The sequence below is a fragment of the Falco naumanni genome, chromosome 1 (assembly GCF_017639655.2).
Source record: "Falco naumanni isolate bFalNau1 chromosome 1, bFalNau1.pat, whole genome shotgun sequence".
NCBI classification, from domain to species: domain Eukaryota; kingdom Metazoa; phylum Chordata; class Aves; order Falconiformes; family Falconidae; genus Falco; species Falco naumanni.
Window position 1 is genome coordinate 95,280,720 of NC_054054.1, and position 22,096 is coordinate 95,302,815.

Sequence of the window (22,096 nt, forward strand, 5' to 3'; positions counted from 1 at the left end):
GCCAGCAGTGATGGGTTAATTTTTCTAGCATTCATTAACATTGCAACAGCAGCTTAATTTGCCTGGAGTGGTAATGCAATTTGTGTTCTCCAGTGAGAAGGTAGTGGAGAGCTGAACAGCCAGAGCAGTGTAGCTACAGAATGCATAATACACAATTCTCAAGCTAGTCAATCATGACCTAAATTTAATTACATTGTGACAGCAGCTAACAGTTCTAGAGTGACCGGTGCTGGTGGTTAACATAAACAGTGAATAAACACTTAACCCACACTGACAGAGCAGGAACTGCTACAACACTCAGTACAGAATTGAGTTTTGTCCTTTTCCTTTATCTGTCTTGCAAACCTTCCCCCCCCCCCCAAAACAAAACCAAAAACCAGGCCAAAAAAAAAAAAAAAAGAATCCTACCATTTGCGTAGGATTTCCACTTTCTGGACTACCTGAATCGGTATTTGTGAAATGCAGTTAACCACACAACCTCAGAGTACAAATAGTTTCCATCCAGTTCTAACTTGCTGAAGAATTGCAACTACACTTCTTCCTAAAAGTAGAAACAGCTCCACGATTACCATGTCAAATACATTTTTATCTTTCAAGGCAATCCTCAAGAGCATTTTTTTGGATTCAGATGCTTCATGTCACTAGAGAACTGGGGAGCATTCCATGTTGCCAAAATCCTCTTCGGTGTCACTAGCTGTTGCTAAACTGTGGAAGGTGTGACTGATGGCATCCTTCCTACAGGAAACTGCTCCAAAAAATAAGGTGTGAAACTGGAAAATACAACATTTGTAGAAGTAAGAAACTGCATGTGATACAGAATTTCAGGGTTAATTATTTCTAAAGCTTTTGCCACTTCAAAATCTGTATCAGTCAGTAAAAAAATACACTTGCCACCTGTGAGTATTTCCAGCGCTACAGTGAGACACAGTAGTGGCATTTTTTGTCAGCTCTGCTACTGTGAAAGCCAGTTCCATTGAAACACCACGTGCAGAGCTGAGTATCAACATGTAGTAACACCCCCACCCCCACCCTGGGCTACACTTAACGCTCAGCTGAGGTAATTCTGCTGTAAATTGGACCCGGATCCTCCCTACCTTCTGATAATGAGACACTGTTGCCTCTCCTTCCAGCGCTGCATGGTCCTCTGCCTTGGTCATGGCTGTTCTTGTCACTCTGGCAGTATTTTTTATTTCTCGTTTTGCCAAAGGACTTGGAGGTTTTGCTGACCCAGTGTTGGGTGCGTTTCCATTCCAGTGTGGCTTTTTGGAAGCAGCTACTGCTGCGTTGCTGCCTTTACCCATGGAGGTTTCTTCACATTTACCTGTGTGTGTCTTTGAGCTGGATTGGAGAGAGAAGGTTAGCTTAGTAACTGGCTTTTATGTGTTTTTGTTAAATGACTTTATTTTCTGTTGATGAAAAGCATTGTGGCTTTAGAACAGATTCTCAACAAGTATCTTCCCTTCCTACTGCAACAGAACCCCAGAGATTAAGGGAAGCAGAAGCTAGTACAGAGGGCACTCTGTAGCACCATTTTATTGCTGCCTGTGATGTTAAGACATTCCTGAACCTGCCTAGTTCACAGTTTTCCTATGAACAGGCACCAGGATGCGTACAATGCCTATGAATACCCTGCAAGAATGCGCAGATCACGTCCTTTCCATCTTAAATCTTGGCTGGAAAACATTAAGCTTCAATTTTTCATCCACTTAAGGCCATCTGTCTCCCTTTACCCACCCCTGAAGCCCACCCTTACCTTTCCCACTGCTGTGAAAAGCCGGGAGGCTGCTGGAAAGCTGTCTCCTTTTCAGCCTCAGACAAGGTAGCCAAGATAAAGCTGGCTTCCAGCACCGTATCTTCAACGCTGAAAGCAACTGGTCTAAACACAAATATTCAGACACTAAACAGCATGTGTAATTACAGGTACTGCAGAAAACACAGCTCATGCAATTCTATACATGATTAAAAAGTGCCTTTTCTGAAAAGCTGAAAATCTCATGTATTTGCTGCTGAAAAATGAGATGGCTGCCTGTTACAGATTTAAATGCACCAATGAGCATTTATACATTCGTATCCAACATTATACTTAGTCAAATTATTGTTTTGAATATGTAACTGTTAAAATTCTATTTTAAACAGCAAATGTATTGTTTTCTTTAGACTCCTAAATAAAATCATTGCATGCATTGGACTGAGAGCCTGAAGTGTCCAGGGAACTTTATCTATAGGTGCTCATTAGTCAGCATGGCTAGCTTAGTCATGCTGATGCCTGTTAAATGCTTCATGCGTCATAACAAACTATTTAACACTGTATCGCAGATTAGAAATACAGCTTTTGGCACAAAATGAAAATCTGTTTTATTGCTCCAGTTAAATACTCATCAAGTAAGCTGCAGACAAAAACCCACTGTCGGGCTGTAACTGCAGTAGTTCTAGTTAGGTGTGTTCCGATACGTACTTTCCAGATACATCAAAATGGATTGACACAGGAACACTGGTAGCTTCTGAAAATGCTAGTAGTCCCTGAAAAGAAGGGATGGGCGGTTAAGCACTGTTTTAAAAACAGAAGATTAATATTAGAATCCAGGTTTATCCCAGCTGTTGTTTACTGGCAAAAAAAGGGTAAAAGTCTACTGCTTCTAGAACACATTTCTTGCCTTCCCCACCTGGAATTTTGCTAAAAAAGCTTCTGGAGGGAGAATTTCTCCGGCCACCATGCTTTCCCCAGAACAGTGTGTCTGCCCAGCAGTGAAACTACATTTTTGTTGTTTTAAAAATGTTTCACTTGCCTTTCAAAGGCTACGGTGAGGGGCCTCCACAGTGTCCTAAAGATCCTGGGTTTTAAAGCTAGTCTTCAACCAGCTAGTGAAATACCGCTGCGGGTCAGGAGGCCTGGCAGAACAATTCCCATGGCTGTTCTGCAGGGACCTTTCTGCATTGTCCTGGTCAAGTCAGGCAAATTAATGTGAAATGTTTTATTTTCAAGACAAATTCTTACTTTACCCTCAGTTCTTTAAGGCAAAACGTCACTTCAGAATCTACTCCAACTTGAAAGTAGTCAAATTCATCTGGGTTTAGTTGTATTTCAGTTAGCATTGTCTTTGAAAAATCTATGTAAAATAACAAAAAAGTCAAGGACTCAAAAGGAGTTAAGTTTGAACTCAACAAAACTATGATTATAACCATGAAGTTTTTACATCAGCACCATTTGAACAAATAATTGTATTTTTATAGTAACAGTAATAAATGTTTTGCTTTATCTAAATTTATTTCATAATTAAGTTAAAGAAAATCCACAATTTATTTACAATATATTATGGAGATTTAACTGGCTTTTAACAATCTTATTTTATGTTCCACTGCATGATCTAACCTGATACCTGCTGCTGTTCTGGCAAATCTGCTTTGGCTACAGGCATTCATTGCAAATAGTATTACCAGCCGCTTATTGTTGCATAGATGGGAAGACAAAAATGCCACATGACTTTAACAGATTAATCATAATTGCTGACAATCAGAGGACAATGAAGGTGGACTTAGGTTCTTTGTTTTAAATTATAATCTCTTCCTGATACGTAAGTGGCAACAGGAAATGGGCTCTTCAGTTTCAGGTATTCAATTGTCGCTTGTTACCATTAGACTAGCCCCTAGTTGTTATTAGGTGTGTGAAAAGAAAGTAAGAGGCTACTTCCCTGATGTGTTACAGTCTCAGAGGTATTCAGGGTAATTCTACAGCGGCCTAAAAAGCACACACCTATCCAGTTCCCTTCCAAAGCCAGGCTGCTAACAAAGTATTACAGACTATTCCCAGTCTTCTGTTCTCTGCTCAAGAGGTTTTTTTTATCTTGGCTGCTCATGTTCAAATACATGTTCAAATACACTCTTGTGAAGTTCCTTAAAACTGTAGAAATAAACACTTGCAACACATGTGCCAGCTTCTGCAAGGCAAGGCCTACCGCACGCAAATGAAACAAGTCTAGGCAGAGGGTGCAATTTCTCTTTGAAAATTAACCCTCAAAGAGGAAAAACCCAAGCCATCACCAGATGATATGTTCAAAGGACACGTTTTGTTTCAGTGTATACAGAACATTTGCTGCAGGCGGTATACTGCATCACATGCTATACAAGAACAATGCCTGTAATTCCTCCTTTCTCTCCTTGACTGTTTTTTTTGGTGTCTCATTCAATTTTTACCTACTATTTTTTTCACTTTCTTTCTTACAATAATCCTTGTAAGTGTATGTTTTTAAAATAACAAAATTTGTCATTCAAAATGTAAACTTTTTAGTGTCTTTCTATTTTCAGTCATTTCTTACCTGTTCCACTCCAGTTTCCACCACTTAATCCTTCTTGCTCTCCCCTGCTTCAGCCTGCTCTCAGCACAATCCCCACCCCTACGCTCTAGGCAATCACCTTTTTCTAGGTCATTATCCTCAGCTTTGGTCATAAGTAAGTATGAAAAGCATCCCTTTATTATATGATATACAAGAACCTATACTTCAAAAACACAATTATATCTTTGTAATTAGTTTGAGTCACACAACAAGAATCTAGATTGTTCTCCATCTCAGATGGGGATCTGAAAATGGCAGTGCACAGCGTTTGGCCAGCTAACATATTGTATTGCCCTTATACTAAAATACACTCTGTAATGATATCAATTCTATAATTATGATATTCAGATTTAAACAGTTCTTTTTTAAAACATAAAATTATCTCCTTTTTCCTGTCTGTTGCCATGCTTCTGCTCTTGCAGCACAGTAATTACCTCTGTTCAAGCCTACAGCAAGTGGCATAATTTATTTCAATTGGCTGCTCAGTCTGATATCTGCCACTGACACCAGAAAAATGTTATTAAAAACATACTTTCTTAAAATATATTAACACTAGAGGGTGGCAGTGTGACTTAAAATATCTCTCTGTATATTTTCTCTCTTAAAAATCTCATTCAGCCATAAAATGCATTCTCCGTTTATGTTGCGATAGTTGCTATTCCTTTAGTTCACCTGTTTTCAAGTCCCAATATGGTCTCATAGTTTGAATTTCATTACCAGTGTCTTCCTCAGTGTAACTCTTGAAACAAACTTTCATCGGAGTAACTGATAAGGTTACTTCTTCTTGACTGGTCGGAAAGTGAATCATTATATCAGCCAGCAGCCTATAAAATTTCATTCAGCATTAAAATAATTTTATCTGCCACAAATTACTAGCTAGCATTTGTTACTTACATTAGAAATTAAAATTGTTACTTGGCAATACTGCTTGAAAAACTGCCTTTGAAATGTGCATTCATTGAAGTGTGCTCTATCTTTTTGATTGATTTATATAGCAATAGGTACATAAGAAATTTAAAAATACAACTAATAATTATGAAAGCAAATTTGTTTATATTTAATGCCTATGTATGCTGCCAAATCAGACTTTTATATATAAATATATGCTACTTATCTATATGTATATATCAAAGTTTTGAGCAAACCTCAGCATCCTGTACTCTTTATTCTAAAGCTTGCAATTTTGAAAGCCACATCATCTTTTTACAAACACTGCATAGTATCTACACAGAGATATCTTTATACACCTTTGATGCTTTAATGGTTGGTTATTGTGACAACAGCTCCTGTGCACAAGAAACATTTTTAATAGAAATGCTGTCAGGAAAAGTCCAGCCTAACTGTTATTTGCCTTTGCTTGCAATGACAAGCCGTACCTCGGATTCCTCCAAAGGGCTGCTTTTCAAAACAGAACTTTGCCTTACTGCATTTTATTAAAATGTACTTTTACCACTGGATTCTTTGCCTATGAAAGTAGAGCACCACTTTATTTGTCATAGGTGGAAGTTGCTCAAAGGCCTGAATTCAAATTATACGTTACATGCCCCTCAAGGTTAGACTGAGTAGGATTAATGGCAGAATTAACCAAATTTCTTAAGTTGTGATGTGAAAAAATCAAGCACTAGGACACAGGATTTAGGAATTTGCCATTTTTGACTGTGCCCTAATCAGATTTTGATAGTGTTAATGACTATGAGAGCAGTATTGCTTCTTGTATGATTTTTTTTCTTCAGAAAAACTATTTTTGCATTCATTACCTGGAGTGGACTTTAAGTATGTTCGGACACATGTGCTTTGCAAAAACAGCCTGCAACGGATCACATTCTTGAAACATCAGATTATATGTTTTTACAACACCTAAGTATAAAGGATTTGAACAAAAATCAATGATGGGTTGTGATTTTAAATGGTCTTTTTTCAGTTCAGAAGGTAACCAAGTGACTTTATCTACGTGGAAATAACTCACCCACAAATAGAAAGCTGAATTAACCTGTCATCTAAGACATCTTTCATCCCATTAGTTATGCTCCTCCAGCAGCTGAGTTTTTTAAGAATCCGCATGAAGTAAGCAAACACCAACAAGTGCAACAAATGCAGGGGAAAAAAAGGCTTCAATATTTAACTGGTATAATACTACAAATGGTGGTGGAATACAAAAGACAAACCCTACAGACCTCTATGTATTTCTAGATAAGCTTGAGCTAAGACAGCTTAATTGCCGTGAAACTAATTTGATACATTATCTCATTATTAGTAATAAAAGCTAGATTTTTAATAATATAAGCAACTACCTATTACACAGCACAGCTCAGCAAGGTATGTTGATAAATGCTGATTCTGTATGAATTTTGCAGAGACTAATGCCAATGAATATACTTGGTGTTCTGCTGGACTGAGGTTGTCAGACTTGTTACTGGGTTGAAGAACTGCAAGTACTAGAAGTGGAAAGACCCAGTAAATCCTCTAGTTCAAACACCTGCCAAAATGGGATTCCCCTCCCTTTCCATAACGTATGTTTTTTCAGAATTTACTCCAGCCTAATCTAAATGTTGTAAGCAGCAGGCTGACAATTAATATATAGCATGCATTAACTCCTGAACTGAAGCATGTTTGTCTGATAAAGCCTGCTATAACTTCATTTTATCAAGGTGACGCACATGATGAATATAAGTTATGATGTGAAGAGGCCACAAGTGTTTGGCATAATGTTCCATCAATAACATTCAGCTAATAATTACACTAAATATTGTGTTGCCCTGTTGATCTAAACTGCTGTTGTTTCTGTAAAGTCACTTTATGTGTAACCTACCATGTTTGCAGAGGAGCTGAAAAGTTATGTGATGATCGTAAATATTTGTATAAATGCTGCATTTTTCTACATTCCTTTCCAGCACATTTACACACCTAAATATAGGAAGAACTGACTGGGAAAAAAAAAAAAAAAAAAAAGATAAAAATTAGTGCAGATGTTACCAAGCAATTTTGCAAATTTCCCTACAGTTTATCTCAAGCTCCTGCTTTTCTGGCTTCTCCAAATTGCTTTGTAAGCAGAATCTGAGGTGGCCAGTACTCCAGTACTTATCCTTGCTGTCCTCACCCACTATTCCAATACCTGGCCAATAGATCTGTTTGCTAAACAACTGGTCAAAGCCCTCCGGGCTCGCACAGTTTTTGAAGGTTGCAGGAGAAACACTCTAGAGGCAGAAATGTGGTATTCCTTCACCCCAAGATCAAGTTGGTTCAGACTTTGGGAACCACTGGGCACAGCTCAGGAGGTACAACTTCTAAAAATAATTAAATACTAATGCTCTCTTTTGCAGAATTGCTCAGAAGTGCTTGAGTTTAGAGCCATGCATATGCCTCTATGAGGCTCCTCCTATAATTTCATTTGGAATCTGGGCTAATTAGCTGCTTACAAAGCTGTGCATAACTTTCCATTAAAACGTACCTTAATTATCAATTTATATGGGTGGAATAACTGTTTCTTCTTCTGACACGGTTGAGACACAGCTGTCCAGCAGTAATGTTGAAAAAACATAGATGAGAAGAAGACATATGCATATGCTGACCTTGAAGAATTCACTGATCTTAAGGCAAGCTGGAAATACAGGTAATTCATTAACTCAAAACTACTTCATATCAAACCTTGAATAAAAGAGCCATCTCTCTGCTTCAGTACCATACCTAAACCACAAAACCTTTAAATGCATACAACTCAAAATAAATATAGATGCATTATGTGTACAAACATATTCATGCTTATCACCTTCCCTATTACTTGTCAGAAGTCACTGGTACAACACAGGCATAGGAATGCACTCCACAGACATTTAAGTGGCCCTGAAGTGTGAATTATCTAAACACAGCTCAACTTGCATTTGAGGCATTTGAAGGACAAGAGTTTATTCTGTAGCAATTTTTCTGTACACTCATCCACATGATACGCGCAAAATGAGCAAAGACACTAATAGTACCTCAAAAATTCTTCAGGTATAAAAAGACATTATCTCCCCTTCTGATTTTCCAGCCTCCCAGCAAGTTAAGGAGAGCTGATCACTTTAAGAAACCTCTAGAGAAAACCCTAATTCTGCTGGAAGTGGTGTTTGATTAGTCAGAGGTGTATTAATGGATGTATTCTTCCTGTTGAGTCATACCAGTACAAAAACATGTTGTTAAGCTTCTGATGTGGTACAAAACATAAACCTTTTGACCCATGACAACAGAAATAAAACCCTTGGTATTAATCTGGATGTCTTGGACAAGCTTCAGCATAGTTAACAAAAAACTGAAGAATTCTAGGGGCAGAGTAGAAATCAATCTTCCATGACGTAATCTGCATAATTACAATTACAGAAAATATGGCATTTGTCCATATTGGAAGTGGAGAAAGCTGAGAGAGAATGTAATTCAGACTGAAGGGTACCTGCAGGAAAACATCACTATCCAATAACATAAATACTACACTTCCAAGAAAGATTTAAAAACTACAATAAATCAAATTCACTTACACCTTTTTCTACGGGGTCAAACCAAAATTCATCGCTAATACGTGCTATGGCATGTATTGCTCTTCCGAACACTAGCAGGCAAAGAAAACAGCATAATATGCATTCCAAGTTAAAAAAAGTTATACTGCATTTTTTTCAGAATAATTAAGAGGAAACATGACAAATTTCCTACATGTTCTGAAGAACACTGATGACATGGTGGAAAACATTACTCTTTCTAGTAAGCACCTTCATGTTTTTGGAAGCTGCCTCTGAGAAGGCACACCTCAGGTATCATCTGTCCCATTGCAGCAACTGGCATGAGCTGATGACACCACAAATTAACTCAATCAAATCAGACAAAACACCACCAAAGTTAAAAATTTCATTTTGCAGATGGCAACAAGTTTGAGCTAGCGGTAAGCAGCTGGCAATCGGTAAAGATGGAGCCTTAAGAAACACAAAAGAAACCAGCAGCAGGTCTCAAACTTCCCCTCTGCCCACCCTGGCACTGGCAGGGGAGCATTCTGCACAAAAATGCCGTGCAAAAGGCGGTTTCGCTGGGCCTCTGGAAGGCTAATGGCGTGCACGTGGGAGCGCCCTGCTAAGACAGGGCTTCTCCACAAAGCACCACAAACCCAGCCCCCTGCTCTCTGACCTGAACAACTTCCCGAGGCTGCATGTCGCCCCGCAAAAATGCCTTTGTGCTGCGGATGAGGCAGGTCCTCAGCTGTGCTGTGGCCCCCAGTGCTTGTGCCCCACTTTGCACCGTCTCAAAGCCCCCCCGGGGAAGCCCAAGGAGGGCAGTACCAGGGTCCACAGGCTGCCAGCAGGCCAGTCACGCACCCCCATGCCGGCCCTGCCGCCCCGAGACAGCCCCGCTGTAGGGTGCCTGTTTCTCTCACATACACCCCTCTGTCCCCGGCTCGCTGTCTCCCCTCGGGCCACGGGTACCTCTGAGATGAGCCCCCCCAATAACACACTTCATGGCCGCACCCTTCCCCTCACACGACAGCGGCAGAAAGGGCGGGACGCGCCCCCTGCGGGCGAGGGGAGGTGCCCACTCTCCCTCCTCAGAGCCCCGGATGTAGCTACGGGTGGCGGCCGCCGAGAAACGCGTTTCGGGCTGGCTTGGCCCTTCGGAGCCGCCGTAGCGGGTGGCTGGCGCCGGCCTGGCTTCCGGGTGGGGCCGCAGCGGCTGCTGTGAGGGAGCGCGGCGCTGAGCAGGATGGTGAGCGGCGGGGGCGGCCAGCCCCCACCCCCAGGGCCCTCTCCCCGCCGGGCTCGCAGCGCGGTGCCGGCCGGCCCCAGCCTCGTGTCCTCCGGGTCAGCGGAGTGCCCCGCGGTGCGGTGTGGCGGCCGGGCGGGTCCCGGCCCTGCGCGGTGGTGCCGGGCGTGCGCTCGGGGAATGGTGTCTGGCCAGAAACGCGTCTGGTACCGGGCTGAGGTAGCCGGAGGGGCGGGAGGGGGGCGCCGAGGGGGCGAGGCCCCCCTGAGGCGGTGAAGCCCCCCTGAGGGCCCGCCGCGGCGAAGAGGCCGTGCTGGGGGGCTGCCGCCGGCGACTGCGCGCAGGAGCCCGTTTTTAATTTAATTCTGTTTTATTTTTTTAACGCTTCTTTCATAACATCAACAATAATTATGATTTGCCTATTCATTTGGCTATATTTTCTTTTCTGTTGCTTTCTTTTGTTTAACATTGATCATGTTTCACCCTGTTTTTCATTCCCCCCTGTCTGCAATCAACTTCTTCATTCCAATAAGGCTGGGCACAGAGTAAGTTTACTCCTCTTGGCTGTTGCTAACACTGGTGGTAAGGGCTTGTTAATGTCACTATATGATACAAATGTCACATGGTATATAAGTAGGGGCTGCTGTTCAAGCCGTGCTCAAAATGGCCCCTAAATTCCTAGTAAAAACCAGATGTTGTAATATTCTTTGCCACTGTTTCATGTTGCAGAGACCTGTGACTATTAAACACACTTCAGTGCTTTTAATTTTTGTTATTGCAGCTTGCAGAGTTTAATTAATGGGAGCTCAAATGTGATTTGGGGGAAAATATGAGGCCTGCCAGTTTGTCAGCAAAGGACGAGGTCTTGTCGAATCCACATGCTCTGCTGACTTCAGTGGGGTTATTTTTGCAGTGGCAGTAAAATTTTATTAAACATTAAGTACATAACTGGCATTGCATGTCGAAGTCCCTTAAGTGTCAGTAAGAGAACCTATCTATTGCCACTAATAATCAAAATTACTTAAATAATCAAAATCACCTGTCACCCATCTTTTACTTGCATTCAAGTATGTTATCTCTAGACTGATGCTAGTAAGGGTATTTGTCACTGGGAACTCTTGAAAGACCATCAAAAATGTGTCTTTTGGATTTTTTTCCTCCTCTCTTCTGGGTTAGTTTTAAATTGGTAGCTCATTGATTTAAAAATTCTTGTATTGCTTTACCAATACTTTCAACCATCTGTTCTCCAAAGATGCATGGCTTTGATGATGGCACTGAGATGTTCTTAATCTAAAAAAAACCCCACCCAACCCCATCCCAAAAACAAAAAAGCCACTCAAGTTCCCTCTGCCTTTTTTGATGACTGTTAGCATGAAGATAGCTGCATAGCTTAAAACCATAAAAACCAAATATTAAAAAAGATAATTTCTTAACATAGTTACTACTGCTTATATATCTGGGCTGTGCCTTTTACAAATGCATCTCATGGCTGTCATTTTAGGATCTGTCTTACTAACAAAGCATTATGGTTGGAAGGTAAACTCTCTTTAATATGGAGTTATTAATCAAGTTAACAGGGATGACTGTCTCTAGATCCAGTGTTTTTACAGTATAGTGGCATAACATTCCATGCTTTGTAGAGCTTTTCATGCCCTTTTTGCATAATTAATTTATTCCTGTGTTGCTTGCACTTATTTCTTTATTTGCAGATTTAAAGCCTGTGGTATTAAACTAGGGTCTTAACTTCATCAGAATCCTTAATTTTGAAGCCCTCGTTACATTTATATTCTCCTTGCCATCTATTGTACTGAAATGATGAATATTTAGAAGTGGTAATAGGAACACGTAGTGTGCAGTAGTCTGGCTTATCTTCTCTGCAGTGCCCTGTGTTGTTTTTTTTTTTTTAATTTTGTTTGTTTTTTAAACTGTTAGTCTTACTCTGTTGTTCAGTGATTCCTACAACATGGACTCTGAACAAGCTTCCTATTCTGGTCAGCTATTAACACATTTTGCAAATTTGCTGTTGTTTTTTTGTTTTTTTTTGTTTTTTTGTTTTTTGGCTGTCTAAGGAGGGGGGAAAAAAGTGGGATAGTTTATGGTAGTTCCCAAATTTGTGTAAAATACATCAAGTAGTAACACATTTTGGTTCTGCATATCTCACAAGGGCTTTCAGCAACAAAATAAAAAAAATATCTGTAGACTTGTGTTTGTAAGGCCTCCTTCTGGCTGATGTTCTGTTAGTAAGGGCCCTTGTTTTCCCTCAATATAGCCATGTTCCATCACCATTTCATTCTTATTTTAGTAGCTTTTACATCAAAATGCAAAGTTACGAAACTGAAGAAAACATTGCGATGCTTTCTGTTTGCCGATGATTCTTGTCTTAATAAGTATCTGTAATGGTCTTTCTTTCCTGTCATGATACCTGTTAAGTTGGTGTTAGTACTGGGAGATCTTCACATTCCACATCGATGCAACAGCCTCCCAGCCAAATTCAAAAAACTGCTGGTTCCAGGAAAGATCCAACACATCCTCTGCACAGGAAACCTCTGCACCAAGGACACTTATGACTACCTCAAGACTCTGGCTGGGGATGTTCATGTTGTCAGAGGGGACTTCGATGAGGTACTGTCCTTTTTGATAATGACATTTTTTCTGTGTCTTAGAAATAAGAGGACATTTGGGTGATTTTTAATTCAAGTAGAAGTGGGCAAACAGAGGTTATAGAGTACTAAGAGCATGTGGAAAGCAAGTGGACAAAAGAGTTGGGGTTACAGTCAGCAGTGTGAATTGCATAGCAAGGTCTCATCTGTCGTCAGTATGAATGAAAGTAATTTGTACGCTTGGCTATGTCTAGGACTCTGGCAAACAGGACCTGCTGTTGGTAGATCTTTGAAGTTCCTTGCATCCTACCATGTTCTCCCCAGTGTTCATAAAACCAGCTTTCAGGCTCTCATTTTGTAGCAGTAGCACTGATTACATTGAGTATTTCCATAAGCTTTCCCCTCTCTCTTGGTGTTGCAGAGTTGTTTTAAGTATAAATCTGTACATCTAATCTGTGTTTGGATTTTTATCATTATTTTTAGAACCTGAATTATCCCGAACAGAAAGTTGTAACTGTTGGACAGTTCAAAATCGGGCTGATTCATGGCCATCAGGTTATTCCTTGGGGTGACATGGCCAGCCTGGCACTGCTACAAAGGCAATTTGATGTGGACATCCTTATTTCAGGACATACACATAAATTTGAGGCATTTGAACATGAAAACAAGTTCTATATCAATCCAGGATCAGCTACGGGAGCCTATCATGCCTTAGAGAAGTAAGTGAAGTATGGGAAGTATCTCTGGGGATGTTCTTGATAACAAAACTGAGCTACAAAACTCATGAAGGTTAATATTTACATTGTAAATGTTGGGGAGAGGAGGGGTTGATAGTAATTGCTAAAGCTCCTTCACTGAAACAGATGAGAGTGAAATACTTAAAGCTCCAGATCTGAGGTATTATGCTTACAAAATTCATATCCATTTTTCTTAGCAGTGTATCACCACTACTTAACAGAAATCACTCTAAGACTATTATATACACATAATTAATATGATTTTTTTTCCTCTCTTCGCAGCAACATCATTCCTTCATTTGTGCTGATGGATATCCAGGCTTCTACAGTAGTTACATATGTCTATCAACTAATTGGAGATGATGTGAAAGTAGAAAGAATTGAGTACAAAAAATCTTAAAAATATTCTTGCTTTGTGGTATTTTTACCATCTCATTCTGAACTGCAAGTTGCAATACTTGATTGCTAGTTTACAGTACTACACTTACTCGCTAACAGCTTAACAATGTAGCTTATTGGTAATAACTCTGAAACAACATTGTGTTTGCTTTTCTCTGTATGAATTGATTTGTAAAATATTCCATTAAAATAACTGTTTAAATACTGTTCCTTAATGTTGTAATAAACTCCACTTCATAGAAAAACTAAGCTTTATGAACTGTTGTTGGGAATAAGTGCAGCAGTTGTAGTTGCTTTTAAAATGCCTGATGCTCTAGTTTAGAAGTCAGTCACCAAAGGGCTTTACCAAAAACATTGAGGCTCTGGGGCCATGTTACATTTGCTTCAGAATCCAGCTGATACTTAATTTTCTCAACTTAACATTCCCAATTAATTAAAAGGATTGATAGATTCTGATAATACAATTAACTCATAACTGTCAGTAGTAATTTCACTGGGGAAAGTTTAATTTCAGTCTTTTTATAATCAAAGCAGTTTCAAATACCACTGTGCTTTAATAAATTATGGTCTCATTAAATCTGTACAAAGTGAAGAGAGGCTTTAATTTTATTTATGGCTTACATCTGACACTACCTGTGTATATACGCTTTGCTCCATGTATAGAGGTTTTAAATAATGTAATTCCATATGACATTCATACTGCTACTGAAGACTAAAACGCTGGTTGTTCAAGAAGACTGGACGTTGTGGCTCTCCTGTTCTCATGACTGCAGGGAACTGAATGTATTTTAACAGCTCCCCTTTCTCCTGACTACTAACTTTCCAATAAAAAAAGGTTTGTTGGTTTTTTTTCTACTGAATAACATTTAGAATGGTGGCCTGTTTCCTTTGCAGATGTTGGCCTTTATATTATGACTTTCCAGTGCAATATCCGTGTAAGCAGCTGTGCCGTATTTGTCATGAAGGTTTGAGTTTAACTGTTTTCCATAGAACTTAAGGGAATAGCTAGAACTCTTACTTCTGTGTCATAAGCTGACTAAATAACTTATTTCTACACAAAAAAAACCTGCTTTACCTTAGAAAAAGCCCAAGCATTTCAGCCTGCTATCTCGGGAAGCTCTGGCTAAGTGCTCCTTCATGCAAACACATGCCTCTTGCTTTATCCTGCTGCAGACACACAGAAAGAACAAAGTTGCAAAGAAAACCTTGGCATGCGTTATTCAAGGAAGGTTAGTGACTGGGTGGAACATAAATTTACCAACAACTTTATTATTAAGAAGTTTTATAGAATACTGTCAGGCCAGAATTGATACATAAGTCTGTTTATTTGTTAAAATTACAGTTTGTCTAGAAAGGTTATTTTACATGAAGTACACCACTTAACAGTTTTTTAAAAAGGTTATCACAATATGCAAGGTTATGTCTGTGTGATTGAAATCTTGGAGTGATCCTGACAGCAGACTTAAACTTTAATCCTTCCTAAAATCAAAGTGCTAAATATGAACATTACTGTTGAACAGAAACAGGAAGTTCTGCTGTAAATCTAAGCTGTTTCAATGGGGCCAGAGTATGGAGAAGAAGCAGCCTAGAACAGTTAAAGTGGAAAGCTCAGGGTAGCTTTTGGTAAATGAACATTGAGGTTTTTTCACCATTATGAGCATTCTCAATGCACAGCTGTCATTTGCCAGTAGAGGGAGAAAAGAAAAGGGTAAATCAAGACTATCTATGGCAGTTCCAGTACAGCCATCTCCTCTGATCCATTCAGATACATCTGGAAGGTAAAAGAACAATATTAATAGGGCTTAGGAAAATGGGATATAATCTAAGACCTGTAAAAGCACAGGGCTTAACATGACACAGATTTTGTTTAAGTGAAATGAAGAATTAATAACTTGGCTAACAAATATTTTTGCTAAAAATTAAGTGAGTCTTAGTTTAGAAAGAAAAGGAGAAAATACTGCCTGAGGTACAAAAGTGGTTTGTTTTACCTGCAGAAGATCAGATGATGGTATGTCTGCCAGAGTAGGATTTCCACACTTCTCTTGATATTCTTGAATTAGGGCTGTTGCATCATCAATGCTGTAGGAGGCAAAAGTTTATCAACTTTGTCAACTTAAGCTCTCTAAAAAGCCAAGATTTTAGACTATATACACTGAAGCGGAAAAATAAAGTATGAGCCCACATTTTTTAAACTGGATGGGTCCTATCATTTCCCAGTAGAGGAAAACACAACAAGCCTAGCATTTAACCTGTGGCTGTTAATAAAACCAATACATACTAGAATTTAAATGGTTATTTATTGATATAAATATATGTATATTTTGACTGCAGGATAACTGTAACAAAGTGACTTGCAATACCAAGTATTTGGGGTCTGAAATGAAAATGCACAACTGCCTGGCAGGTAGCTTCAGCAGCAACACCCTTTTTTTATTTACGTGGAAAATAAAGGGTGTTTGTAGCTCTTGAAAAGCTTAGTGGCAAACCCACCAATTCCTAACCCTGGAGTATAGGCAGTTCATTTATTTCTTCAGCGTTCTTATTGCCAAAGCTATGACTCCATGATGCCACTAAGCTGAATACATCTGGAAGTATAGTGAAGCAATTAAATGTTTCCTTTTTTGGTCAGGTTACTTCTATTTTAATTGCATTTGATCGGCTTGCCAGTGCAGGCTCAACAAGCTGTTACTTTGGCTTGAATAACACTGTAAAACTCTATCCTAAGTATACAAAGTAGTGAGGTGGGATTTTTATTTTATTTATTTAACGTAGAAATACTCAAAATATTCTTGGAGACTTAAGTACTAGAAAATCTCCATGACTTCAAATAAATGAAAATAAAATAAAGGAGATACTAAATTTCTGTAATCACTATCAGTAATGCATCAGCTGTTTTACCTTTTATTAACTTACCAGTCTTTTTTTGCAAAATAATCCACCAGTTCTTTGATTCGGTGAGTATTCATCAGTTGTTGCTTCAACAGTGGAAAATACTTAGTTTTCAAGAATTTTTCATATAGCTTCTCCTTTATGATACTGTCCAAAACCAAAGATCTGATCTACAGATTTAAATTTTAGTAATGGAAAAGTATTAATACTGTAAACATAAGAAATTTTACTTTTGAAGAGAAAGAGCTCCAAGTTTTCTTACTGGACTTACCATACAGCAGGATTTTTATTTTTATTACTACAAAATGGTAGATTTTATGAAGGCTAATCTCAGATTCAGATAGGGGAATGAGTTAAGAAACTTGCCCTTAGAAAGGCAACCCAGAGCAAGGCAAGAGAGAGTGCGGTTTCATAAGCCCTTTGGCCTTTTAGCTTAAAACATCCATTTAGAAAAATGAAGTAGTACTGCTGCAAACAATGCTGTCCCTCACGTAGGGGCAGCCTATAACACAGCACTGTGTGTGTATACAAAAAGGTTTTCCAGTTGCACAACATGAATAAAAAATGCAAAAATCCCTGCAAATGTTGCTATATTTTACATGTGTGCATTGTGTCAATGCTTGGCAAGATCAGGGGAGAGAATAAAAAAGGTTTTGTGTACACTTACCTATCAACAAAGCTTCTGAGTCAAAGGCAAGTGAAATAAGTTTTATTTATTTACCTGAGAAGCAAACACTACTACTTCTCCAGTGTTCATATGTTCATCTATTTGTTGCAGCACAGCTTCTGTGTTACACGTTGATAAGAAACCCTTGCAAAAATAAGTTACAAAATGTTAATATTCTGTGAATGATGAAAGTAGAAACTCTCCCTTCAGAGCAAATATTTAATTTATTAAGGAACAATTAATATTTAAAATTCTAGGTACAAACATTAAATTATCAAACCAGGATCTGTGGTGTTTGACTGAAAGAGTAGTACTCATTGCTTTTAACTCTCAAAGGGTATTTTGTTGTAGTTATTAAGAGATTTTTTTTGACTCATTGCCAGAAGGCTGAATGTCTTACACTAATGCTGCAATTTAGGAAAATTTTTCTGAGCTTAACTTCAGTGACTGGCAGTCTAAGAATTTAAGATGCTTTTACTAGTGCCAGTTTGCTCATGACAAATATGGGAACAGCCCATAATGCTTCTTCTGGGAGAACAATGCTGAGTATAAATTTGTGGAAGCAAATGAGAAGAGAAAGGAAACTTAAGATACATGAATAGTGAGGCTATAGCTTTACAGCAAAAGGTTTACATTAGAACTCGTGATGCATATCAAGCATCTTTCTAAGAAGTCAGGAGGTTTCACCACTTTTTGTTTTTTCAACACTTTTTCTGAAGTAGGATTCAGTACTTTTCCTACAATCTGCTGTGAAACTAGACCACTGGGTGCTCCTTAGCAATTATATACATTATCATCAATTTCACGCTGCTCTGGCAGGTATATGGCTATGGCTTGGGTTTTGTTGATTTTTCTTTCTCATCAGTTTAATGGGTGGGAACCCACAAAATATCCTCAAATTCATAAAAGGCAAAGTCATATGACAAAGCTACTGGGGATGACTTGAATCCAGCTGGTTTTGCTTTTTTTTTAAAAAAAAGAAAAGAATAAGGAAGGGTTCACATGATCCCTTTCAGAAGGACAAACTCAGCAACAGAGCAATAGCCTTTGTGGGTGAGAAATGCTGAGCAGCGGTCAGCAGTGACATATTTAAATAAGTTGGTATTATAAGTTACCATCTCTTGCAGTCTGTGTTGAACATAACATGCTTAAAGACATTTCCCTTGCACAGACAGAACAAAAAAATTACCTGAATTTGCTGCTCTCGCTTCTCAGACTCAGGAATCAGCATCAGGCACCCCAAAGCAAAAGCTGGAAGGTCCAGCTGTGCATATTGTTTAGCTATTCCAATGACATCCAAGTCAGCCAGAACAGGACACCTTCAGAAGAAGATTAGGAGTGAAGATCTTGGCTACGATATATATAACTAGATGGCTTACTACTGTCAACAGAACAGCATGGAGATTTTTAGGCCAGATAGAACAATACATTTTGACCTCATCTTATTTTCAGAAACAGCCAAGCTGTGTGACTTGAAGTGTCACAGAATACAAGTGCATGACCATTTTCTAGTTTGAAAAAAATCCCATCTTCAGCCTCTCTTCTTAAACACCCAAGGCCTTATTTTGGGGGGAAATGTTGTCCACCTGTCCAGAGTAAGGCTTTTGTACATGTGTATATGCACAGTAGTGTAGGCACATTCTTCAGCTGGATCCCTTTCTGGTATTTCCTAACTAACTTTTGGTTCAAGTCAGGCTCTCTGAGCTCTGGTTCTTCTTGTGAGCAAGTCAGAGCACTGTGGTGAATAAGATAATGATTTATTGTGCTTTTTTACATAGTAAAGCCAATGCAAAACAAAATGGTTTATGTACAGAATGTTTTGGAACATTAATACCATAGGTTACCCACATTTATAAATATGCAGCTATTAGATTTTTGCCGTATCAGATTTATTCTTTGTAGGAAAATAAATTCTTTGACTCTTAGACTCTATGTTAATGTTTTAGGAAATGTGCTATATTTTGGGCTAAGAAAGATATTAACCGGACTTTTAGGCTTGACCATGAGTCCTTTAAAAAAGTCAGGACAGGAAAAGACACCCCTCATAGGGACAGTGACTGTCTGGATATATTGGGTTTTGGCAGTCTGTGCTGCTGAGTCCCAGTTCAGAAAGCAGTTCCCAATTCAGAGAGCAGTTCCCAGTACAGTTTCAACAGCCAGGGGTACTGAGTAAACAGCATGTTTGTCAACAGTCTGGGCAAGCACAGAATTTCTTGCTCAGGTATGTATAATTCTGTCCTTCCCACAAGCAGCAAAAGGTTCCTCCTCATGCCTCAGGTTCCCCAGTTTTCAGAGCTCCCCTACATGTTCCAGGGCAGGTTGTTGGATGAGAAATTACAAACAGGCATTCCCACTCAAACTAATATAAATGCAGGATGTTCCACCTACTTACCTGAGCAGAATCACAAAACACTGGCAACATTCCTCTAACTGTTTAGGACTTGGTGGACACGAAGCTAAGAAATAGAAAAGACATGATAAAGTAAATATATAATCAAGTTATTAGCTATCATGCTTGTATAGGAACAACTCTACCTGTGAGAGATGGTGACAGAATAACACTTCGCCAAGCTCGACTGAAGTTGGGAATCTGTTGACAACAAAGTTTTAAAGTAATAGCCAAATACAGTTGTAATTAAGTGTACTTGTAAACACAGACGTCCTGACCTACTGTAGGTGGAAGAAACCTGTCAATTTTTCTTTTTATCCTGGATGAATTATTCCCTAACATTGCTTTCTTCATCTCATAGTTTTAAGATTTAGCCATGTTTTGACTGATGGCAAAATCATTCTTTCTAACTTTACAAAACACTCTAAATAAGTGTTTACTGAAGGAGCCACAAGTGCAAAATATGCTATTTCAGTGATTAATAACAATACTCATTTGCATACTGCATTATGATAAAAAAATCAAAAAGAATCTTTTAATGTGTAACACTTCATGGCGTAGATGGCTGCCATTCACCTACACAAATAAATATGATGCTAAATTCCTGTTAAGTGAAGAAAAATATTAGGAGCTGGAGAATATTTTCTTACCTCCCATAATGAATGAATCCCAGTAATTGCTATCAAAACTCTTCTTAGATATTGAATCTGGAAAAAAAATCATTATAAAATACTACAGTGTTTTTGAATATTTGGCAATAATCTGCAGAAATACATTACACTTGTCAGCAGGATGCAAACTTACAGTTGCTAAAGGTACTGATGTTCCTTTGAGAGGAATAACTGATGCATGTGGAAATATGATTTATAGTTTAATAAATTAAATTATCAAAAGCAGTAGCAGCATATGGTTGTTTCAACAAATACTCAAGATTTCCAGAAGTCTTAATACAACTGGTGCTGAAAAATTTATGATCCCACCTTCTTTGCTATTAGTACCTAAATCTCATTAGATTAAAACTAGCTTCAATACCAGCTCCTGATACAACATCTGTTTCCACCTTAGGCTGTAGCAACATTACATGAAGTTTGACAATCAGAGGTAATTAAGATTCTGAATGTCAAAAATCAGGATTACTATCATAATACATACATTTTAGGGGTAATATTTTTGTGTGTGTGTACATGTATACACATACATGCACAGTTTGTGCATATGTGTATATGTTTGCACACAAAAATATGCATATTACATTGTAAAATTACAATAACATGAAGAATTTTCAAAATTATTGTAGGATTTACTCTTGCCATCTGAAAGGCTTTGTGCCTTTAAAAAAATAAAACTAGAAATGTTTAAGATCAAAATTCTCAAGCAGTACTGCTAAATCACAAATTTCTAAAAGTTTCATCAGTATCTCAGACCCCAAAGTAACCATGTAAATTATCAACAATTGCTCACAGTAAGTTTATAGGTGATGTAGCTATCCCATTCTTTAGAAATCAGTGGACAAAGAAAGCCTTTTTCTCATCTCGCTGCAGAAATTCATACTTAAAAATTTCTTACCATATTGAAACCAAGGAGTTTCTGTAGTAGCCCATTCCACAGTTGGGAATCATAAACTTTGTATTCTAGACTAAGTTCTGTCACCAGTCTAACAGCCTGAAGGAGAGCAAGGACACTGTATTTTAATATTCCTTCATGATCTTCCAACATTTATTGCTTGCCAGCATAATTTTAGATTTTTACAGCATTAACTAGATCTTTAACTCCTGAATGGCCACAACCAAGACACTTTCAAAATTACTACATGTGAGGAGAATTAAAACAAAACCCAAAACCCCACCTATATATGTTACCACTTTATTTTGTAATTGTAGGAAGGATAAAGGTTTTTTTATCTGTCATTTTCAAATTTTAGACTAGCATGTGTATATAAGAACAGATCACTTCCATTTTATGGCTATAAATTAATAGAAGAGTATACTTCTTTTGTCATATCCTATTGTCTACCTGGAAATCTCACTTACCTGCCCTTGTCTTCAGTGTTAAGTTAGCTGTTTACAAAGCATACTCAGGAACACAAAGTAATTGTCAAAGTCAAATTCCTAAGCAGAGTATAACTTAAAACCTATCCCTGGTGTATTAGATAAGTAACTAATGGCTATTCTAAAGATGTATCCTATTAATATTGTATTGATATTAAAGTATGAGCTATGAGTCCAAGTATCTTCAACAACAACAAGAAGGAAAAAAGAAAAAAAAAAAAAAACAAAAAAAAAAAAAAACAAAACAAAAAAACCCAAAAAAAAACAAAACAAAAAAAACAAAAGAAAAAAAACAAAAGAAAAAAAAAGAAAAGAAAAAAA

The 22,096-nt window shown here is 38.3% G+C and overlaps 3 protein-coding genes across 17 annotated transcripts in view; 1 reads left to right on the top strand and 2 right to left on the bottom strand.

Moving 5' to 3' along the window:
* Window positions 1-9,850, bottom strand: part of RAD9B (RAD9 checkpoint clamp component B) — a 17,228-nt gene extending 7,378 nt beyond the window's left edge. Inside the window, exons 1-11 of one of the 9 annotated variants that reach the window (XM_040609431.1) lie at window positions 9,773-9,837; window positions 8,840-8,910; window positions 7,780-7,929; window positions 7,141-7,255; window positions 6,089-6,188; window positions 5,049-5,155; window positions 3,001-3,107; window positions 2,456-2,520; window positions 1,754-1,876; window positions 1,095-1,338; window positions 168-770 (exon numbers count right to left, since the gene is read on the bottom strand). In XM_040609431.1, the coding sequence (XP_040465365.1) occupies window positions 642-770; window positions 1,095-1,338; window positions 1,754-1,876; window positions 2,456-2,520; window positions 3,001-3,107; window positions 5,049-5,155; window positions 6,089-6,188; window positions 7,141-7,255; window positions 7,780-7,929; window positions 8,840-8,910; window positions 9,773-9,806 (1,245 nt within the window). In that variant the 5' untranslated portion in view covers window positions 9,807-9,837 and the 3' untranslated portion in view covers window positions 168-641. Of the gene's footprint in view, window positions 1-167; window positions 1,339-1,753; window positions 1,877-2,455; window positions 2,521-3,000; window positions 3,108-5,003; window positions 5,156-6,088; window positions 6,189-7,140; window positions 7,256-7,779; window positions 7,930-8,839; window positions 9,144-9,772 lie in introns of those variants that run through there. The other 8 variants (XM_040609421.1, XM_040609449.1, XM_040609391.1 and 5 more) reach the window with 8 other exon arrangements.
* Window positions 9,851-9,920: 70 nt separating this feature from the next.
* Window positions 9,921-14,374, top strand: VPS29 (VPS29 retromer complex component). 2 transcript variants are annotated; one of them, XM_040609488.1, is made up of 5 exons: window positions 9,927-10,049; window positions 10,580-10,591; window positions 12,477-12,668; window positions 13,130-13,365; window positions 13,666-14,374. In XM_040609488.1, the coding sequence occupies exons 1-5, from the start codon at window positions 10,047-10,049 to the stop codon at window positions 13,781-13,783; spliced, it is 561 nt and encodes a 186-aa protein (XP_040465422.1). In that variant the 5' UTR covers window positions 9,927-10,046; the 3' UTR covers window positions 13,784-14,374. The 2 variants fall into 2 exon arrangements, with proteins under 2 accessions (XP_040465429.1, XP_040465422.1); XM_040609495.1 differs by lacking the exon at window positions 10,580-10,591 and having other exon boundaries at window positions 9,921-10,049.
* A 657-nt stretch (window positions 14,375-15,031) lies between these two features.
* The window catches only part of KNTC1 (kinetochore associated 1), a 41,569-nt gene continuing 34,504 nt past the window's right edge, over window positions 15,032-22,096 (bottom strand). For all 6 annotated transcript variants that reach the window (XM_040609365.1, XM_040609335.1, XM_040609346.1 and 3 more), the window contains exons 56-64: window positions 21,294-21,389; window positions 20,378-20,434; window positions 19,874-19,928; window positions 19,731-19,794; window positions 18,528-18,657; window positions 17,393-17,482; window positions 16,696-16,841; window positions 15,771-15,861; window positions 15,032-15,553 (exon numbers count right to left, since the gene is read on the bottom strand). In XM_040609365.1, the coding sequence (XP_040465299.1) occupies window positions 15,506-15,553; window positions 15,771-15,861; window positions 16,696-16,841; window positions 17,393-17,482; window positions 18,528-18,657; window positions 19,731-19,794; window positions 19,874-19,928; window positions 20,378-20,434; window positions 21,294-21,389 (777 nt within the window). In that variant the 3' untranslated portion in view covers window positions 15,032-15,505. The remainder of the gene's footprint in view (window positions 15,554-15,770; window positions 15,862-16,695; window positions 16,842-17,392; window positions 17,483-18,527; window positions 18,658-19,730; window positions 19,795-19,873; window positions 19,929-20,377; window positions 20,435-21,293; window positions 21,390-22,096) is intronic.